The sequence below is a fragment of the Perca fluviatilis genome, chromosome 7, assembly GCF_010015445.1.
Source record: "Perca fluviatilis chromosome 7, GENO_Pfluv_1.0, whole genome shotgun sequence".
Taxonomy (NCBI): Eukaryota; Metazoa; Chordata; class Actinopteri; order Perciformes; family Percidae; genus Perca; species Perca fluviatilis.
Window position 1 is genome coordinate 11,084,710 of NC_053118.1, and position 23,049 is coordinate 11,107,758.

Below are 23,049 nucleotides of genomic sequence, written 5' to 3' on the forward strand. Positions count from 1 at the left end.
GCGAGGGAGGGAGAGAGAGAGAGAGAGGGAAAGTGAGAAAAAGAGACGTTGCACATGCCCTGGTTGTGATTCATTCCTTAACTTGTGGCGAGCACCAGTGAACAGGCAATGGAAACTTCAGCAAATGTAAATACACTTTGGTTAAAAATATAGTGGCTTAATGCACACCACATGTGGCTCTCTGGCAGGGCCTGCTCTATTTTGACGGGAGAAGAGACTGAGGAAACGCGGCGGAGGGAGAAAGATAGAGAGAGAGAGAGAGAGAGAGAGAGAGAGAGAGAGAGAGAGAGATTTGAACGAGATATTGGGGAAATTGAGAGGCAGTAAACATGGTCTGGTGACGGCAGCTTACCCTGGGCCTTCTCTACGAACACCACCTTGGAGTCAGGGAGGAAGTTGAGGCCGTTCAGGAGCATCATTTTGCCTCCGGTGGCAGAGTAACAGTCCACACTCTGCTTCTCCACCAAGGGAAGCTCCTGAGCTGAGCGCTGGGCTGTTGGAGGGAACACACACACACACACACACATACACACACACAGAGACACACACACACACACACACACACACAGACACACGCGCACATTTCAATACAGTGTGTGTTCCCGCATAAACTCACAGCCCGATCTCCGTCCACTCCAAGAAGCACAGACCCAGCACAAAGCCAGTGATACAGCTTTTCTTGGTAATGGAAACAGGCTTATCAACTTTATTATGATGATTTCATGACCCCTAGCTAAGAGGTTTTCAGCCAACAGCTGCTCTTTAAATGACGCCGAAAAAAGGCGGATGACTGATCAAAACGATACTTTAATGATCTTATCCTTAGTCATTTTTTTCCATCGGGAAGCCTACCGCCAACCACCTGTCTCTGCGTTCTATAACTGTGGCTAGCTAGTCACCTCTAGCCTCTGGGATTTGGTGACCAGATTCACAGCCAGAGTCACATGTATGTATTATCACATAACTGTGCATTTTCATCTATTATCCCCTATATTGCATAATTTTAGAATAAGAACTCACTAAAGCACAAAAGACCTCTAAAATCAACTAAATGAACCTTCTCTGTAATGATGAGCCAACTCGGATTAACATCCACTTCAGACCATAAACTATAACGCCAGCTCCGTCTCACCATCCAACTTTAATTGGCTTCCATGGGTGCAAATAACATCACACCTATATAAACAAATGAATGACAAAGAAACAGAGCTTTCTTTCAATGCGCTCCTTCACCCGTGCCAAAACTAGGGCTGGCAAATGACCTTTGTGGAACCTGCGCTAATGGGGCAGTCTTACCACAATAACGTGTGCATTCAGTCGTAAAATGTGAATTGAGATAGATAACACGTGTGTCTGGCATCATGTACAATGCATCTATTGCCTTGGCAAATTGCTTTGATCATATAAAGCTTATTGGCTGCAGAGGCACAGAATTTTCTCCAGCAGGTAATAAAATAGTAGCTCAGTTTATTGGATTACAACAATAGATGCCACCTTTTGCTTAAGCAGAAAGCCAACAGAAAAGGCATGCCAGTTTAGTGAGTGTGTGACTTACAACATTCAATTGGGTTTGAAGAAGCCTGTAGGGACACTGTCCTGCCGTTGGGCTGGTTGATGTGCACGCGAAACACCAATCTCACGCGTGTGTTCTTACGTCCGATGTCGGTTTCTCCTTTGCGAAGCTCAATGTCCGAATTACGTAGCTTCAGGATGCCTGCACAATCAATTCTGGGACAGAGGCAGGAAAGGGTACAATTTAACACCATATTTCAAATATGACATACATTTAAGATAATGGAAAAGTGTTTTTGTGTTTTGTTTCAAGGTGTATCTGTATGCTATTACAAAGCAACTGTCTCTAAAAGCATCAATAGCTGCTTTCTCTGCTGCACAACGTACACTCACACAGAATATTCCCTGCAGAATCATTTCTACAGAAGGTACTGTATGGAGAAAAATGGGAGCAGATTTGATTCCTCGACTCTCGCTGTTTAAAAAGAGACACTGAGCAGAGTAGCTGCACATTATACGACCAACAGCGAAGTCCCTGCTGGTGTTACAGATCAGGCACTGGAAGTCCACTGGAGCGTGACCGTGTCATTATTAATCCAGCATGTCATCAAAGACAGAGAGTTGGACATTAATGACTTCACATCACAGTTTTAAAGGGTTCAATGGTCCAAGAATTAGCAGTTCTCTGGAGGAATCCTCTGGACGGGGCACACCATGGCTTACCACCATCAAACAAGGACCCATCAGCTGCAGTCAGTATACACAAAGTCACTTTATTGCTATCTGAGTGCACCAAGCCTCTCCAGCGCCTTCACGCCATTGAAGCCTTGCACTTCATATGTTTAGGGGTAAAACCTATTTTAATCATTGCCACGTGCAGCATTAGACGCTTTTCTAAGCTGTCTGTCTTTATGTCATTTCACAATTTGGGAGGTATTTTCTTTTCCTTTTCTTAGTGGAAAAAATGCATTCATTTTTAAGACATGGCCTTTTATGAATTTAAATGAAACTAGTGTGGCTGGTAAAAAAGTGAGCGAATGGGATATGGTTTGGCATTTAGATTATTTTACATGGTAGCTATGTTGGCACATTTCCTGGAACAGGGTAAATGTCAGGTTTTATACCAATTCATTTCTCCCCTTGACTTTGGTTTGGACAATCTGAATAAATAAGAACACATGATAGGCAATGCTATACCCTCTTCTTATCAGCCTTGTATGATATAAGTGTTGTGTGGTGGATATAGTTTTAAAACAAGTACAAGTTGAATCTCCAGCAAGGAAATGTTTAGAGAGTAGTCTTCTCTGCCAGCAAGAAGACATGATCAATATGTGAGCTACAAAACAACTGTTTCATAGTAACTGTAGTGATAACAGTCAACAACTTATTCTAAGCACCACCTAACTGATTGGTTACAAGTTCTTCATAATTAATCAGTATGATATGAATTTGCAGAAGGGAATATGCAACTTTAAATGAAGCTACTCTATGTGAATGAGATGAATTTTCCTAGAAGAGGAAATAAAGACAGATTGAAACTTTCTGAAAGTTTGATTGCAGTTCTCAACAGTCTGCATCCCACACAGCGATCAAATGATTGTTGGCACGACAGCCGAGGGATGGATGCTGCGCTATCAAGACGACTGTTAAACAGCTCAGTGGAAAGAGACAGTTGAAGGCTTTTCTTTGACCTTTCAGATAGTCGAGGGGAGAAAGAGAGAACTTTTACTCCTCATCCTTGAGCTTGTGCTTACGACAAAGAGGAACAGAAACTTCCTCTTGAATATTTTTTTTCAATATTGTATTCATCCTCGGGGACACATTAAGTCAAATGGGTGAGGGGCGCCCCTAAATATGATACAATATAAGGGATGTTGTGGTATTGTTGGAAATTATAGTGCAAGGCAGTGAATGTTAAAATCATCCATGCTCAACCAAAGAAGGCCACTGTCCAGTCAGGAAACTCTCATCTCCTATAAAAATATCTTCAGAATCCCCTGCATTTAAACAAACATTCAAATAAAACTGAGATGTATTAAATCATTACTGATTCTTTCTTACAAAAACATGTAGGCCTACGGTTTTTAAAATTTCAAACGGAGATGGATAAACTTGAGGTGCAGAAAGAGGTAACGGTCTTATGTAACCTATGTTTAGATACAGCAGTTTAATCCATAACCCAGAGTTCTGGGCCCCAGTCCAAAACAATTCACTGCAGCCTAGTCTGCATGGAGCCCCAGGACAGGAGCTTATGGCCTGGACACACTGCAGAGCACAGCCCTTTGGATTACTGCAAGTCCGGGGGAAGGATGAGAGAGGCCTAGCAAACTGATGCTAATGTTTTTTAAAGGTAAACCATGGTGAGCCTATATTTAGGAGAGTATTTTATGCAATTCTAACCACACAGTCACTTTCATAAATTAAAAAAATGCCGGTAATTTCTGATTGAGTTCACAGACCACCGGAACTCAAAAAGAGCAGACAGCCGCCCTAAATGGCAGAGAAACTAGCTTGTTGGCTAGCTCATCTTGTGGTAAACACTAACCTTAGCTAACATCCACGGTGGCAAATTTGAGCAGGTAATGGCAAATTGTGTGTGAACACAACCTTCAAGTGCTTCAGAGATGGCTAACAATGCTGCTGTTTGTTAGCTGAAGTGTAGCTATGTGAATGAAGCCCAAGAGCTAATTCCTGTAAAACAGCTTGTTCATTTAGAAGAAAAGCCTTTTTCATGTTTGACATGTCACAGTAGGAAAACCGCGATGATAATTAATTGAACGGCACCATTGTTACTGTCATTAGTAACACCTGTGTTTTTCCTACTATAACGAGTCAAAATGTCTGCTATGAAAAAGGCTTATATTTATTATTAAATTATATGAATTATTTAGAGTTGTCAATTTCTATTCCTCTAGGCTATATACATTTTAATGGTCATTAATCAACGTTGTTTTGCTATTGCTATTCTATTGCAGTTCTGTTCTTCATGAGTTCTTCAAGTTTTCCATTGCACGTTGCAGGCTACAGGGCTATGAGTAATTGTGAACATCCCACACTCTGGATCGTGATTTTTGAGGTGCAATGTTCCTTTTACCAGACATGTTCAGTCCACTAGTGGTTTTCGAATACATTCAACTTGCTAGTAAATTTTGGCCGAGCCATACACGACAACCATGGGACTGTTAGCATTTCATGACTCCTCATTTTTAAGATATTATCTGTGCAAAACTTTCTCCAATGGACTTCCATGCGGGCTCCTGGTCTGACATTTATTTTACAACTGCAAGCCTATAGCCTATACACATTGGTCCGATGTGAGTCACCCATGAATTCTGTCGACTCATGCATCTCTTGGAGTGAAAGCTCCAGTTTTGGAGGTCTATTTAGAAGTGTGTGCTGTATATCACCTATCATCAGGCATTCTGTTTGTAGAGCTAAAGCAAAGAGGAAGGTGCTGAGAGAGAGAGAGAGAGAATAGTGTGTGTTTTTGTGGGTTTATTTTAAAGTAGGGGTTACCAGTGACAAATGTGAAAAGGAAAAGATTGATAGGCGACTTGTGAAGGTCTAAGAGCACTCACATTGCCCTCATGTTGTTTTCAGGCAGCAGAGGGATCTCCAGAACTTTGGTGTTGGATTGCATGACTTCATGGCTGGCGGTGGAGACGGTTTTGCCAGTGATGCGGTGAACCTGGTAGAAGGCATGTGGTCGCAGGAGGCGGTCGTCTGCGGTCCCTATGAACAGCTGCAGGGTGAGCGGCTCGCTTTCCATGTAGCCATAAAGCTGGCGGGAGAACAAAGGGACCCAGGTGAGAGGCAACATCAGGTTTTAAGACCACCATCTCAGGCAACCCCTCATTTAGGAAATAGAAATTAAATGCGCATCGGCTAATGACAGTTAAAGGGGCCTTTAATGATAGCTCTGACATGGTAGAGGGGCTGCGGAAATATGCCCCTTTGATTTGTTTGTTTTTTGGTTGGGTTGGAGACCATTTTCAGTGGTCCTTGCTGTTCCTTCATTGAGCTAATTCTACATTCCTTTAGGGGAGGGTGAAAAAAAAGTTTTTTTGGATGTCTCTGAGTCTGTCTGGGGTAGGGAGCTCCTCAGTACAGAGACATAGAGGCTAATGGAGAGGCCAGCTTCCCATCACTTCACTGTTCATTACAATCTCACTGCTGCTGTTAAAAAAAAAGTGCCAACAGAGAGGCAAGCAGTCGAAAGTGACTCAGTTGAAAGTGGCCTTACTGACACAAAATAAGAAACCAGGGCAATCATCTAAGCTCAGCCTCTAGATAAGATGCTCACAGTCTATAAAGTTTAGACATTATGAAACTAATGATTAGGAATAGAAATTCCCCTGTATAATATGAGTTGCATCTAAAGGGTGGAAAGAAAATTCAGACATTGACAAACCATACTTTAAAATCATGTGTGTAAATAAAAATGGAGTTAGAATCATGGCATGCACTTGTGTTCAACAAACCACCAGTGGACACAATGTCCACATTTCTGTTTTTTGCTGTCTTTCTATGACAAATATCAACATACATTTAAAGCGAAATAAATATTCCTATATAGGCACAGCGCTTGCAAATTCAGCAAACTTTACACCGAAATATATTAACACCAAAACACTTTGCAGAGCTTGGCATGCAGACGGGATCCAGACCCTTTACCTTCGGGCAGTTATGAACATGCATTATGATTTCCATTAAAGCTCACAGACTGTGTCCCACTGTGATGAAAGAGACTCCTGTATCACAACCACCACTTCAAACAACTACCACTTCCTCTTGAAGGCCTCCATTAGCTGCTACTGCTTAAGTAATAAAAAGATCAAATCTTTAAAAAAAAAAAGAGAAGAAAAGCTCCATAGCTATGCTTTCAAAAGTACTATTGACTTTTGGGGTCAACGGCACTTCAAATATACAGTAAAGTGTAACTGCCAAATTTACATCCCCGGATCATTTTCTGACAGTGTCTAAAAAAACATTATTTAATGATTTAACCAAGTGTGTAATGACTCAAAAATATGAACAAAGAGGCCGGGTTGCAAATTCCAAAGTGTGGTGAAGGACAAATGATACTTTGTGAGTGATTTCTGACCAGAATAATTTGCCAACCAAATGTGGCTTTCTGGTGGAACTGGGACCTCCCAGGATATGCTTGCTCTATGCAGTGCAAAGTGGTCATTTGGGCAGATGTTGGTGTGGACTTAGAAATCTCTCCAAATTTCAGACCGCTGCAGGATCCATCTGGTTCAAAACGAGAGGACTCCTCTCATCGTGTGGACCTCCGTGGATCCACCCAGGTGGCTACTTGACCACATGTGACATTTACTGTGCGGGATCACTTACTGTACACAAGGGCTCACCAAGCCACGGCCATCTAAAAAAATCCCACAAATTGGTCAATTACCCCAGCACCCACGAGCGCATCGCTTCAGGCCAATTTTCTTTGAGCTCCACTCGAGTGAAAACAGTGGTATCGTCGGATGGAATAAAAGACCCCTGTTGTTTATCTAAGACACTGAGTCATATAACGAAATGCAGCCCACATGTAACCTATGACATAATCTGATTAATGGGTTTATAATCACCTTTGTGAGGGCAGTCAGGGATGGGGGTGTGAGGAAGAGGTAGATAGGACGACTGGAGAGCGACAGTACGTCATTAGTAGTCTGTGGAAATTAGTGCTGCGGTGTCATGGACACCTAATGTCTTTGGTTCGAGAACAAATTTGTCTGGATACTGTATTAAACATTGTCTGGCCTCATAATAAACTTGAAGATTAAATGCCTTTGGTCTGTACTTGATGACAGATCTTTTGGATTTGGGACAAGGCGGAGGATGTGTTCTTTTCCTTCCCAGTAGAAAAACTTTTAAGTCTTAATTATGCTGAATAATATAGGATATGACTAGCCACTGGAGTAGAGCATATATCCACATGTCTCAATAATCACAGCAGCAGTGGTTATCTGGCTTTGCTTTGATTCAGATATCGAGGAAGTGCAAAGGGAGCGGTAAAGCTAAGGCTGTCATTCATCTCAAGTTCCGACCGTCCTATTTTTCTCTTCGGCTCCGCATAGTGTCTCTAGCAGCTGTCTTGACCTGTGAGCTAGTCACACATGCTAGTCATCAGTGAGTTAGGCCGAGGTCAGGAGCTTCTTGAAGTCTTGGCATCCCAAGGGACCACTTCATCTATGCGGTGATCTCACCGGCAGACCCCGCTCTGCTTGTTATATTTTACTTATGGTGTCACCAGAGGTAATTATCCATAGCCACACATGCTACCAGTTACTTGTGTATTGACTCGTGAGAGCGCTATGGTGGAGCATGAGGTACAAATCTGAAACACCGGAGCGTTAAATTGCATGACGTTCCCCTATGATTTAATAAAATGCAGCTACAAAGCCGTGTCGCCTGTCACTTTCGCCTCAGTAGACTCCCTTGGTTTTCTCGGTGACCTTCAACCATTACCTCAGCCGCCACGTGGCTGTAAGGAGGCCCACAAGAGAGTCAGGGGAAGGAGGGGGTCTTTAACCCCTTCGCTCGTCTTTGCGGTAGCGCACGATGACGGTGGCGTCCGCGCTCAAAGCCGTAGTGACCTCATGGAGGAGAGGAAGTGATTAATGAGGTCAGGTAGTCCGCTTGGTGACGCTGGTCTTCCCAGCAGCAAAGCAAGGCGGTCTAGTCCCCCCTGGGCGACCTCCCCCGATTCCTTTACCATATGTGCTCCTCTGACCCTCTCCCTAAGACCCCCCCCTTTGCTTCTGCTAAACTCCTGGGATGCTCACTGAAATGCGCACCACGAGAGAGCGCAAAACGTACTTCTTCATTTTATTCTCAAAGGGGGAATAAGACGGGGGAAAAAAGTCGAGATAGTGTCATAAACGCTAAGTGTGGGCCGACGACAGAGGCTTGACACGCACCTGTGACCTCTGCTTTGTATTTGTGTCTAATGCAGCCTGTGAGGTTGGACCAGAGCGCCGCTAATTTTGACCAGATGAGCTTTTCTAGCTGTAACTGCAGCCTATCTGGCACACCGTACCGTATATTTATTTTGAGATAATCTAAACCGAGTTTGAATCGAGGCTTGATTTGCAGCTGTTTCAGGGTGCCAACGTCTGCCACTGTGTCAGCTAGATCCATTTACACCTCCCACCGCAAGCCGCTGCTGCACGAGCCATTTCTGATAGCTGAGGCTCAAGTTAAACATTGTGGATATGGCAGCTGATGCATTAATTGTGTAATTGTATGCAGCTGTATTGTCTGGGTCAGTTGTGATGATGTGGAGGGGTGTCGAGCTAAAAAGGGAGAGAAGGTTGCATCCCATGCACTTTCCACCATCCATCTCCCAATTCCTATGGGCCGTTACAAATCCATCATCTGTATCGAGATGATGGACCCAAAAGTTTTTTTTTTTTTCTTTCTTAATTTTCTTTGCATCACTCACTGAAAATCAGTTGTGATAAAATAATGACAGAGGGCGTGTTTTTAACTGATTAATACAGGATTTTTTTTTTCACAGCGCATTTTCTCCACCAATTTCTTCAGTAAAAGTGACATTCTCAATTCTGCCGGCACCTGGCCTCAATAGTTCTGAATGTGCAATGTTTAATAACGACTTGCTGGTAAATTAGATGTGTCTGGCCTGGCTAGAAATTGAGTGTGAATACACTCTACAGGCCTGCAGCGGGCTGCCTTCTATCCCTGCGCGGTGATTTCATCACTGCCTGGAGAAATGTCATGACTCGTAGAGGTCCACGTGGCGCAGAGAATTGGGGAGAGGAGAAGCAGAAGACGACTGGAAGCAGCAGAGGAGAGGGGGAAGAGGAGAAATGCAACAGCAGATTCAGGCTTTTTCCCATTATCACGCTCCCCGCTCTCTGTCAATTTCTGACAGTCACACAGCCAGCCTTTGCTGTATCCAATTAAATGTACACTCATCCAAGTTGTCTCTCCTTCCAGACTTTACTCCATCACCCTCCTGCCCTTGTAATGTCTCCAGTGCCTCATATTGAAAGCATAAGGCAACATATGCAATCCTTTAATGTGCTGCATTTCCCTCTCTCCGAAAGCTGCTCCTTTTTATAAGCAACCAAACAGCTATATCCTTCAAAGTTTTTTTTTTTGTTGAACTGAGCCCTTTAGTGTTATGTCATTTAGGGCATAGTTTCAAGCTCTAGCCCATGTCTAGACCAGTGAGGGTCCAAATTCCATATAAAAAGAACCAGCATAGCCTGCCATGAGAAATATCATCCAAACCTACAAAGAATATGAGTAAGATGATGCACGGATGACTGCTGTGCCCCCCAATAGCACGACAACCCACCAGTGTCTTACCTCATAAATCTGTGGGCTGTCTGGTTATCACCTCAAACCAGTGAAAAACTATGCACATATCGCTCCATTTGTTTTTTTCCACTTGCTATTAACTGGTAATTAGTGGTAGCCCAATACAAGTGTAAGGGAAGCCCCGCAGATGGAGAACCACAATTTAAGAGTGGCATAAATACCCCTTTGGGCAACGAATAACAGCCCTGACTAAGCTCTAACAGCATTACAGGGTACACATAGCCTTTTGAATATCAAATAAGAGGCGGCAGTAGGTTTAATGAGCAATTAGCAGCTACGGTATAGGATGCTGTACATCAGTTGTTGTTTTTTTCTGAGACATTACGCAGCCAGCGAGCACCGGATCCCAAGGTGAAACCGCACATGCGAAGAACCGAGCACATATTTGCCAAGGTCTTTCATGTTGTCGCGGCGGAAACATACTGCAAATTTGATGTGCATTACATACATTTGCAGAGGAAGGGAGATGGGTATTAAGTCACGCACACGTTAATAGGGATGATGGCCACATCCTGCTGAAATTACACCATGTCTGTTGCTGCTTTAGACTTAATGAGAGCTTGAGTGTGTGTATGCGTGAGGGGGGAAAGCCCTATAGGCCAGTCATTATCCTATTCCAACTAGCCATATGCAGGACTGCGCCTCGCGATAGGTTTAATACTCCACAGGTGTTGCTGTCTGCTGTTTCTAAAGGGCCTGGCGGATGTCTGTGTGTTTCCTGACTGAGGTTGAACCTGAAAGCCTTTGCAACATCTTCAACCGAACCCACATTTTAGATCAGAGCCAGGTCATGCCTTGGTCAATATATTCTCAATGAAAATGATTTGGCGCAATTCCACTTTTTTTCCCCAACAGTTCTCCCGTGGAAAAAGCCATCAATCAATGTCACGGTGATATTCTGAGTGAAGGTAGACCAGGTTGGTTGTTTTTTTTCTGAGCACGGCTTCAAAAATCACCCCTGTAGACGTTTGGCTTAGCTGTGGTGAGAGAGGGGAGAGACTGGAACAGTGTGAGAGGAGCCGATAGAGTACCCCTAGATCCCCTTAATGGCGTTGTGGTCTGCTGCAGTAAATAAAGTGGAAGAGCAGCCGCGGGGGTCACAGAGCGGACCAATCAGGAGAGAGGAGGGTAAAAGGCTGCGGATGCGGAGGAGGGGAGAGAAGGACGGAGCGCGAGTCCAGAATAAATGACTTGGAGATTTGGAACAGGAAGCGCAGAGAGCCGGTGCGAGCAGCAGAGGGGTAATGAGTCGAGGTAACCTATAATCTAGAGGTTTTCATCAGTGTGTGGCTGGAGGACAGACACTCCATTCTCCCCACCCACCCACCCACCCACTCACCCACCCATCCCACAATGGGTGCACTGAATGTGGTGTGGTTGATCTGCTGCAGCCCAGGATGATGTCAGACCTTACAGACGCTTAACTCTTGTCAAGAAAACACCTCTGCTCGTTATTGAAGAACAAGACAACAACTGTAATTGTGCAGTTGAGCGTCTTGCTTTGATTATCTGTCAGTTGCAGTCTCTCCGGGGGAGGGGGGGGAGGGGGGGGGTAGGGGGACTGGGAGCTGTAGAAACAGTGTGTCCCTTCGTGTTTTTCATCCGTCTGTTTTTTTCACCTGTCGTTGCTTTCCAACACACATGTCACTATCGCTAACAGTGCGCGAGTCTGATCGTCCATGAGCTAAAAACAACCAAAGAGCTGAGGGTGACTGGGCTTCGACCCGCTGGGGTGGGTTTTGGGAGATGGTTGAAGGATGAACGGTTCACAAGGAGTGACATCCTCAGGCCCCCCCAGGGAGGCAGAGAGAGCCACCGGTGCATGGAAAGGGGAGGTGGTGTCCGATGGGTGCAGGGACTCCTATCCACCCCCACCCCCCCCCAGCCCAGCGCCACTGCTAGGCTCATCCAACCTCAGTACCACCCAGGCCCTAATCAGCAGGATACAGAACATCTCCAGGGCCCAGGGGTAGCCAAGCCCCAGCTGCCTGGTGCCTCCCTCTGCTCCTTCCCTCTCTTTCTCTCTCTCTACTCGCTCCAATCTTAAGCGCACACACACACACACACACACTTCCTTTAGCTGCTTCCTACACCCATGTCCCTGTGTCATTATATGCTCATTCTCCTTGACTGCGCCTCACCCATCCAGCGACTGCCACTCATTATCATAGGGCACTGGGGACCACAGCATGCTCTATCCTCCAAGACAACACAGTTTAACCCAAGACCACAACAAAAGACTGAGAGAGCAACAGAGAGCGAGGCAGTCTGATTTATGATTTGTGCTCCCAAACTGTGCAAAAACGTCCCCGAAGATACACGACATGCTCTTTTTCTACATTGCACCCTTGAGCGTGTACACATGATTGCGTAATCCTTACAGATTTGTCCCTCCACCAACTGCCATGCTTCCAGTGGTTTCCACCGGTATGAAACCCTCAAGATATTCCAATTGACTGCACATGCAATATCATACGCATTAAATCACTCCTCGCTCAAAAGTAAGAGTAAATTGTGAGGTATGCAAGACAGGGGAGGTGTGTGTGTGTGTGTGTGTGTGTGTGTGTGTGTGTGTGTGGGGTGATGATAAAGCAGCTGTCATCATATTTTCTCCATGACTTCTACTTACTAATAACCAACCTCGCAAAGTTGGCAAATAAACCGGTGCCTTAGTAGTAGGAAATAAACAACTTGAGTCATCCATCTAAATCTGGACAACACTGTGTATGCAGAGAGACGCAGGACGCTTAATCAGGCCTTTTTACTCTGGCCCTCGAGAGGGAGTCAGAAAGTGGCGTAACCGAAATCACAAGCAGCCTCACCTGCCACAGCTGTGCGTGGCCGGCCCGAGTCTGGTCAGCCTCACGGGGGGGGAGGTGCGAGGGTAAAACGCTGATCCACCCGCATGTTGCTATACAAAGGTTTGTAATGAAGGGGAATGATTACCTGTATTTACAGAGAGAACCTGAAGGCTGACAGGCCTGTGTTTATAACACCACGTTGGCCAACAGCTGTCAAGTGCGTTTGACGTGGAGCAGACCAGGGTGTGCTGACATCTATTTACAAAACAGCTGGGGTGCTAACGACGTCTATTGCTACGTGTGTGAGAGGGACAGACCACCAACCTGAAACTGTACTGATTTGGAAAAAGCAAAATTCTCAGGGTGCAGTGTTTGCTTTGGCTGCATGCATGATATATAATAGAACATAATGCTACATGAAATCTTTAAATCCAGTAACAAAAATCATAATCAATGAACATACGTTATTAGGGTTAAATGCAGTTTCATTTTGACATTAACCCTTAGAGAAGCGACCTCCGGCTGGCGGCCCAAGAGACCACTGTTTCCATGGTCCTGTCTAAATCGATCTCAAATAAAAACCGTAACAGCTAGAGCATTCATTCTTACTGCGGCCGAAAGCTACGGCCTTTGTCTTTGCGCCATTACGTTCTACACTCGTGTTGATGATAACTTCTGGAGTCTTAAGAAGGATTTTTTCCATGTTTCTACATTTAGAAATCTTTTGGATCAAAACGTTTTGTGCGTTCGTTGAGTAATATTTGATGAAAGCACCGATTTTTGTATTTCTTTTTATTGATGACTCAATTGAAATACTTTTAATACGTATCATGGTTCATTGACCTACATGACCTTTTAGCTTAGGTTGTACTGATTTTAGGGATTTTAGCGCATTTCCTACGAGAGATGACATCACAATAAGCAAAAATACCAATGTAGGCACTGGCGGACTATTTCTATTGCAGAGTTCAAAGGGTTAAAGGCAAATTGACGCTCAACCCTAAGGACACGCAAACACACCGCTAGACCTCTGCCTTGAGTAAACCAAGATGTCAGCGCAGCGTGATGACAGTGTAGAAGAGAAAGGAGCTCTGTGCTGCGCTGCCAGCGAGGCTGACGTGTGCTCTTTAAGTGTTGCGCCAAGCACAATAGTGAGAGGCGATGGTCCTGCTCCATACTAATTGAGTCAGCATGCACTGCTGCTGGTCAGGGCGACCTTTTTGCAGCAGTAGATTGACTCCCGGCTTCAGGGAGCATTAATAACACAGCGTACAAGCACATACGGACACATAGAGACGGTGAAGTGCGTATGCAAAAGTTACAGGAATGGCTTAAGGGCTTTTGAGGTCTGACGTTTGCAATGATAATTGAGTGACACATTGAATATTCTGCAAGGTTATATTTGACTAATGGTTTCTTTTTCCAAACGTTTCTAATAGTCTAATGCAAACTTTAATAGATAAAGACATGCTGCTCAAATGCGTTGGTGGATTTAAAGATTTCGGCAACACTTTACTTGGAGGTATCTACATAAGAGTGACATGACAGTGTCATGAACACATGACACTGTCATGACACATGAACCCTAACCCTAACCCTTACTTGTCATGACAAAAACCGAATGACACTGTCTCACAGAAGCGTTATGTCATAAACATTTATGACTTATTTATAATGTTTATGACACGTTCATGACAGTATCATGTCACTCATATGTAGATACCTTCAAGTAAAGTGTACCCAAGATTTCTCTGCCAAAGAAAAAGTAAAGCAAGTAATAGCAAGATAATGTCAGAGTCTAGACTAACGAAAAACATGTCATGGCTGCTCTGACTTTGCTCGGCGACTACGTGCTGTCATACGGTCAACAACAGCCAAGCTTCCATGTCACTAGCTCGTTGTTGGACAGGAATAACGTGTCTTTATCAGTCAGCATGCACTTCTCTGCTTGTTGTTATCTGCTTGCACTTATGCCGTAATGACAGCAAATAGTTAAACACACAAAGCTAACCTGCTCTCTGATAAACACAAGTGTGCACAGTGAATCTGAAAAAAAACATTTGCTGGCTAACACAGTGCTGGTGACATACCTGTACTACAGGGTGGCTACCACACAGCGCCTTCACCGCCCCGCGGCTGCCTTCAGTCTCATAGTGGGCCCTGTGGTGGGACTTTGGCTGCACCTCGATCTGTAGGTTGTACGGGCCGGAGCAGGACGGAAGCTGCCAGTCAAGAGCTGGCATAGATGGGCTGCAATTACACGGCACATTTTTATTAGGATAAAATAACAATACACACAAAGCCTGTTTCGTACTCTACCACTGATTGTTACCATAGTAAATTAACTTGTATCTAGTCCATGCGAGATTTCTGTGCTAAAAAAATCTGCATCTAATATTCTCTGCTTAGAATAATAAATGTTTATGTATCTTTCTGTATTTGATTTGATTCTATTCTATTCTTAAAACCATTGTCACATTCGATTTGCCAATGTACTAACATCGCGGTTGCCTTTTTTCCATGGTTACTGGAATCAAAAAGTTCTAAACTTGCTTTTAAATTAGCCTCAAATTAGGACACTTTGTTGTAATCCAACTAGCTTGATCCTTCTCCATTTCATCATGCTCTGTAATCGAATCAATTGAAGTCATTCGTTGACGTGTGTAATTCCTCTGGCCTGGGTAATAATTAGTGGCCCTTTTTATGAAAAATAAATGAGAGACGAATGTGCCCTGATTACACAGCAGTGTGTTTTGTATTATGGTGTGACAGGTGGAAACAGACACAGGGAGTTAAGTGAGTGACACTGGGAGGACAGACATTTCTAGGGCACAAAAACAAATCTCACACAAACTGGCAATCGTCCTTTGATGCAATTATTATCCGTTCCAAATTAATGACTGTATAATTCTAAAGCACAGCCGCACAAGTATTAAAGACAATAGTGTTATACCACGGAATAAGGTCAGCAGCACACCCTGCCTTGGAGCATGATATCTCTTTCTCATAGCTACAGCTGGCCTCTCTTAACATCATTGTTCTCGAGATGGAGAGTCAGAGCTTCCCATGTGAACACCGTGGAGATATCTAAACCAAAACAAACATTTGCAAGACAATATTTCGATATGCCGGATGCCTGGTAAAGGCAAAGCCCTGACCCGAAGGGTGGCTCAACTGAAAACAATCTCTGGCATCTTTGTGGAACTTGCGGGCTGTTTGTTGACCCAAAACGAACTGATTTCCCCCCGCGGGGCTTTATCTGCCCAGTCAGTGCATGACATCAGGTTAGCTGAACAGAAAGAGATGGGCTGATGGCGCGACAGTCCACAGCAGCGAGCCGGCTGATTAACCCACAGGCTGCTTCCCCTTCAGTCGGGCCTGTCAGCAATACTTCCTGTTGCCCGCTATCTTAATCAAACACTTGATTTCCGACAGACGAGCGTGTTATTGGCTTGGGAAAAAGAGACACAATTGAAATGAAAAAGCTTGTTTTGCTCAAAAGTCAAAATCAATGATGTAGTTGAGGGCATGTGTGTATTTGTGTGATTGTGCCTATACGCGTTTGTTTGAGGGTTGCTCTAGCAACAATGCCACACACATGCTGGGCAACTCCACCCTGTGAAATATGATTTATGAAATAGTTTTGATCTTCAAAGAGAACTACCTTTGGAAGTGAAGAGCATTCAACTTTTGGATTTCTTTCTTTTGATAAGGCCTTTGAAGATGAAAAACTAAAACTGAAATAATTAGAGCTGCACAGATTAATCGATTAATTGGTTAGTTGTCAACTATTAAATTAATCACTTAAACTATTTGGATAGTTGATTCATCGGTTTGAGTCGTTTTTTATTATCTGATTCTAGCTTCTTAAATGGGAATATTTTCTAGTTTCTTCACTCATCTATTCACCATTTTCTCACATTTTATAGACCAAACAACTAATCGATGAATCGAGAAAACAATCAACAGATTAATCGATAGTTGCAGCACTAGAAATCTTGTCCTTGCAATAAATTAACACTAAATGGAAATGATTAGACAACAACGGGGCAAAGTAGTGGCGTTAATGGACTGTTTTTCCTTTGCACTGTCTGAAAAATATTAAAGTATTCCTCAGACAGAATGTGTCTGTCCAAATAAGTACTAGTGGGTTGGTTTAACACTGTTTGCTGAGTTGCTGAAGCAGCTCCACCTACCTGAGGTAAGGCTTGGGTTTAGACCAGGAGTACGGATGCTGGGGCACATCCAGGAACCCTCCACAGTAGTTCTCCTTCTTGAGGGCCAGGCGGGAGGGGTAGTCCTCATGGCAGAGCTCCCCATCAAGACCCAGCACTTCGCCAGCAGGCTCCACCTTCAGGCTCATGTTGTGGTCCAGCATGGTCTTCCGCGTCTTGATTGGGATTCCCTCCCCCATGTCTACCACTCCATCTGTGGTCAGAGCGTTGATGGCGGCCACGATGGCAGAGTTGGTGTACTGGTTGGTGTTGTCGAGCCAGTTCTCATCTGTGATGCTGACCCTGGGGGAGCCATGTGGGGATGGGACGGGTGACTGCTTGGGTGAGCAGGATGTCTGACGGTAGGTGGTGCCATTGAAGCTGTACTTTCTCTTCCCTATGCTTCCGCCGTTGACTCCACCGCCTCCGCTGCAGGAAGGGGAGTTAGGCCTGGAGCCACGAAGTTGTGTCGGCCAGCCTTCCTCGGCCACGGCTCCTATCTGAGGAGAGGTGGAGGGTGAATGGTGCGGGGAAGCTACAGGGCCGCTGGCATGTGGGCAAGACATTAGCGAAGATGAGCCTTTGGGAGAAACGCAGGGAGACTGCCAGGGGGAGTTCTGTGGGGAGTTTTCGTAGTTGTAGAAGCCGGACTCGTAAGAAGAAGCCTCTGAGTTACAGCTACGTGAGGAAATGCTACTCGCAGGGCTGAGGCAACTGGGGTCACGGTAGCCGTCTGCGTTGGGCAGCGTCAGCGTCACAATGGAGTTTACGCCTCGCTTGATGATGTGGTCCTCACTGCTGCTCTCTTCGACCTCATCCTCGGGGTACTGGCTGTAGGCAGTGATCTCAATTCGGGGGCTTTCCAGAGCTGGGGCTCCATTGGGTCTCAGGCCGTGGGGCAGGTAATAGCCTGATGCTGCATGGTTATCATTTTGGAGGCTGTAGCCTGTTTGGTGGCAGGAGGAAACGGAGATGACTGGGCTGGACTGTAAGGTGTGGTAGTGATTGGTCAGACAGGGGTTGCCCATGCCCAGTGGAAGGGACAGGCTGACATTTGGTGTGTAGCTGTATGCATCTGAAAAAAAGAAGCATACTGTAAGCATATGGAAGTATAGTATATGACAACATGCCACTGCAAATGCTCAGAACCATGACATTATGGCAGTAATGAACTCTGATTACATTTTAGAACAATACCCCTACACAAATCATACCAATATGTCCCGCAGCGAATGACTGCCTCCCTTCTTTATAAACATCTGAAGAAGCTTAGCAATCATCTCAAAGCAGTTACTGTATGTGGTTGCTGTGTAGTCGCAAGTTGCACAGCCACTCTGTTTGTTTGATCAGTTCATCTAAGGCCCTACTTGGCACTCCCTGCCGTCATATGTACTCCACACAAATTCCTCCAGCAGCGCTGATGGATGCTTTATTTGATTGATTGCATCACTCACTGAGTGAATTAGGCCCTCCCCTGTGGAAAACTGACAGCACTCTCGCATCGCTCTGAGCTTGTGATTAAGTCAAAGGGAGTTTGCTGCAGCGTTACACACAGATGCGCCGCGGTGCACACACAAACAAAGGGCAGGCACCAGCAAGCGAAATCACGGGCAGACAAGTGCAATGACATACAAACTCAGTCAGTGGAAGCACATGCAGCCCCGCAGGTATGCCACTTCAGTTAGCCTTGTAAGCGGCTGTGTCATAAGTTGTAAACCTCATGCCAGCCTTTTTATTGATAATGTCAGCGAGGCTAAAAGTGGTCGAAGAATGAATACCATTCGGTCTGAAACTCGGTGAAGGGCATTCCCCTTAAAGCAGCACGCTATATTTGCTAACCACAATGCTGTGCATCACATGAAATGATGAATCTGTCACACACCACATAATATGTGGGTAGGCATTCTAAAATTAGCTTATACGAGTCTATTTTCAGAGGTGATTATGAGATACGCATCAGACAAGTTCAGTTTACCACAAGTTCAGTCACACCTTTCATTACTTTTGACACATATTCACAAAAGCAAGACTTCAGAACATTATAAAATTCAAATAAAACTAGTTATCTCTAAATGCAGAGCCGTTTACAGTCCTACAGAGGAACAAACTGACTTCTGAAGTCTTTTTGATCCCAGTACACAGGAGTGCCCTCACACTGTGCAATGTACAGGACATACAATAAAGAAAAGACACCCTGCACTGTACCCACCTCTCTCTGGTTCATTCTGGACACCTTGGCTGTACTCAAACAGATAGCTGAAATCAAACTCTTGCTCTTCATGCTGGAAACTCATCTCCGCCCTAGTCAATATGCACTAAGTTTCAACATAAAAACTAGCATGTGCCTTCAGCTCAGTCTCCTCTGATGTGTTTCTCCTCTGGTTTAGTCTCTTCTAGTGCTGAACAGATGATAATCTCCTGCCCACTCCACCCGGTGTGACACAACTCCTTACTTCAAGCCTGACTGACTTTGCTCAGATTCGCAGCTGTTATTCTTCTTCCCTTTTGAATGTATACACGCGATCAGTGCGCTAAAGGCCGCAACATACTTGACTTCTTCTACCACCCACTCAAACACACACTGGAACTTTCACTCTTGTGCGCCTCGTGATCTTGAAACTTGGCTTTTTCCGGGTCACACGCGTCACATCTGCTGAACTAATAAAATGATACCAGATCATAATTTGTGGGGCGAAAGCAAATGAAAGAAAAAGAAAATGACTCACTCTTGCACTCAAGTCAAAGCATCTGCAATTGTTTGCAATGCATTCGAAATGTGGTGTAAGCAGTTCATTCGAAAAAACACTGACTATCACACAGATTATAGCGTGCTCTTTCTGTCCTCCACAATTTTTCTCAATTATGCTATCACGATCAAAACACTCTGTCCCCACAACCAAACCAGCGTGACTAAAGAATGGAGGGGTTTGTGCACAGGGATTGTGGTCTCGGCTGGGGCTCAGACTGACAGGACCTCAGGGAGAGATAGGTGGTCGCCCACAGAAGTCATCTGCAGCCTCTGGAACTAAGAACCCAGGGGCCACTTATCACACATGGTTGACTATGGGCTATGGCAAAACACCAGTAAAGTGTGTGTGTGTGTGTGTGTGTGTGTGTGTGTGTCTCGTGCTGGCATCTGCTGTGCGTCTGCTGTGCGTCTGAGTTTATGTAGGCCTTTATGTGTGATAATAAAGCAGGCCTTGGCATATTGCTGAAGCTGTATGTGGTTAGGCACGTCTCAAGCTAGCTATACCCAGGATTTCTAAACGCACAGATCACAACTCTCTCTCTCTCTCTCTCTCTCTCTCTCTCTCTCTCTCTCTCTCTCTCTCTCTCTCTCTCTCTCTCTCTCATGCGCGCACACACACACACACACACACACACACACACACACACACACACACACACACGTCTGTTACCAATTATAAGGCTTTGGACTGAGGGACTGAAATGAATAATAATACAGCCCGCACCCGTCCGTCTGAAACCTCAAAGACAAAATGAAATTATCAAAATCCACAAAAAGCCAGTTACATCAAAAACTGGAAGCCTCTGTGAATTATGACAAGACAGACTATCAATGACTTCTGTTGGACCAAATCAAATTTTGCTAGCACAAATGCAGAATCAAAGAGCTTAAAAACAAACACGACTTTCCTTCTAAGGGTAGGGCTGAATCATCCTCCAAGATAAAGTATCTCCACACAAGAAAAACAGAATCTTAACCAACCCGTGATGTTGCTGTTGTATGGTTGACCTCTGACCTCGCTGTGCATGTGGAGAATAGACTGATCTCCCTGATTTTTGAATAGGCTTTTACAAATATCAAAGTATTTGAACCTCTTATCGAGAGGAGTGCAGGTGACAGCCACGGTGTAACCCTCATCGACATGTTGAACACGTTGAGAAGCACCTGCAGAGACAGCTGCCGGAGACACCCAATGGTGTGGATGTAAAATGGGTGCATGGCACTCATAGTTGAGTGGGTGCTAATTTGATCCTCACGCAGAGCAAAGATCATACAAAAAGGTGCCTAGGCCTACCATTTATTTTGGTGACATCTTTAGAAAACAACTGTCACACTGTCATCCAAAATGAGCAGTTTGAACTTGTAATAACTAGTAATAATTCATCAAAATAAACAAATAACAGTACTCGTTATGTTTTATTTATCCATAGGCTATTTAAAAAAAAAACCTACTTAAATTAATAAATAAAAAAATTAATTCCACTTCACCAACACTGACAGCTCTTTTTCACTGTACTATGACCTCACCAAATGCTTTGACTAGACTTTTACAGTAGTGCACAAGATCCCTATCAATTTGCATCATAGCCGCAGCGCCGGGTGTAAACACAGCTTAAAATCAAAGGAGCAGCCTACAGCTACGCCAGCAAATTCATTTTTGATCGCTGGATGAAACGCGCCATCCAAATGAAAGCAATATGTCTTTACCTTCTTCTGCAGACTTCATATCGGCGGCGAGAGAGGTGAGAAACTGGAGTCCCCGCTCCTTACCGGCTGCTGTTCCAAAGCTGAACTTGGAAGTGCCGCTCAGGCAGAAGGTATCCTGCATTCAACAAGCGGGTGCGCAACTTTCTCCGGCTGTGAGAGTGTTGAGGAGCAACGCCAATGACACTGTGGCAAGGGCTAGATCACTTCACACACCATCAAATAAAACCATAATTCGCAGAGAAGTTAAAGCGAAGCGAGCGTACAGCTCGGAAGCCCAGCGCGGCGGACTGTGCGCACCGAACGGCCGGGGGAGAAACCGGGTACTGTTGGATGTGTGGAGAGCGGCGCAGGTAGGGGTGATACGGGCACCGCGGTGGAGGTGAGTTTGGCTCTCTCTTTAGCCCAATGAAGGTTTTCAAGAGTCTCCCCAGGTCGATGACGCAGCGCGGTTTGTCAGAGGGGCCGGCTCCGGTGCTTTTAAAGCTGGAAAACACCCTCCGTCCTCCCGTCAGTGCGCCGCCCATCCAAGGATGACGCGACCGGCTCCTGCAACCTCCTGGACCGCCTGATGATGTCTACTACCCTGGGATCCCATCGGTGGAGGTGGGAGTGTGAGTGTGAGTGTGAGTGTGAGTGTGAGTGTGTGTGTGTGTGTGTGTGTGTGTGTGTGTTTGTGTGTGGTCTGTGAGAGAGAGCGACAGAGAGAAAAACAGAGAGAGACCCTGCCCCAAAGTTTATTCTACAGTCACAATTTCACATTGTTTTTACATCAACTCGGCATCATTTTGTCAAGATAGTACTCCCTTAAAAGTAGTACATATATTCAGTCTTAAATTGAAACGACATTTAAATTCTAAAACAATGTATACATGTAATCCACAATAGATGCTAAATGTCCTTAAGTTTCCAATTAAACTGTTTATTCATTATATTTCCAACTTGAGTTAATTTAAATATTTGCCAATTTATTTATAGCTGGACCTTTTTAGTTTCAGTTTCAGTCAAGGAATTTTAGATGTTAAATCGTCATTTCTTTCCTTCCACGATGGCTTATATATTGACAGAGAATTTCAGTTTTATGAATGACATTAAATGGTTAAAAGTCACTATAAGGTAGTCCCTCTGGAGTATAGAAAGCCTGAGGAATAATTCCAGCATTATTGTCAGGGTTACTATATAAATGTACCATAGCTCAGCTACTGTATGTTATTAGGATCCATGCAACAAATATCATTTTTTCCAATGTTTTTCCGTAGCTGACCCTGACCTGTGACTTCCGTACAGAGGAAGGGGAGGGGGTGGTGGGGGGGGGGTCTCCTCCACCAAAAACAAAGTATCATATTGCAGTCCTTTCTACTGATATGACTATAATGTCCTTCCTCGTTAATGTTTCGCAATGGTGTTATTATATCAGCATGAACATCATTCAAACATTCAGCGTATCCCCACGATTCAAATCAAAACACAACTGCTATCAAGTTTCATTTCCAAATGCGTTTTCCTCGTCTACGATAGTAAACGAGAGCACAACACACCGTGCTCCCCACTCTTTTACTTGTATCAAGTCAGTCCCCCGAGTTACGCGGGCACAGAGCCTTCTGCTTCGCCTCTGTTGAGGGAAATAATTGGGGTTTACTTTTCAGCTTAATTCCTTAATTGCACTCCTATCACCATTTATCAAAGTAATAGTTCCCATTATATGACTTTGTTT

General features: G+C 44.6%; 1 protein-coding gene across 1 annotated transcript in view; it reads right to left on the minus strand.

Moving 5' to 3' along the window:
* The window catches only part of LOC120563147 (nuclear factor of activated T-cells, cytoplasmic 1-like), a 68,545-nt gene extending 46,611 nt beyond the window's left edge, over positions 1-21,934 (minus strand). The window contains exons 1-6 of the mRNA XM_039807280.1: positions 21,339-21,934; positions 16,865-17,957; positions 14,759-14,918; positions 5,091-5,293; positions 1,556-1,728; positions 353-493 (exon numbers count right to left, since the gene is read on the minus strand). Of these exons, the coding sequence (XP_039663214.1) occupies positions 353-493; positions 1,556-1,728; positions 5,091-5,293; positions 14,759-14,918; positions 16,865-17,957; positions 21,339-21,459 (1,891 nt within the window). The 5' untranslated portion in view covers positions 21,460-21,934. The remainder of the gene's footprint in view (positions 1-352; positions 494-1,555; positions 1,729-5,090; positions 5,294-14,758; positions 14,919-16,864; positions 17,958-21,338) is intronic.
* Positions 21,935-23,049: the final 1,115 nt, after the last annotated feature.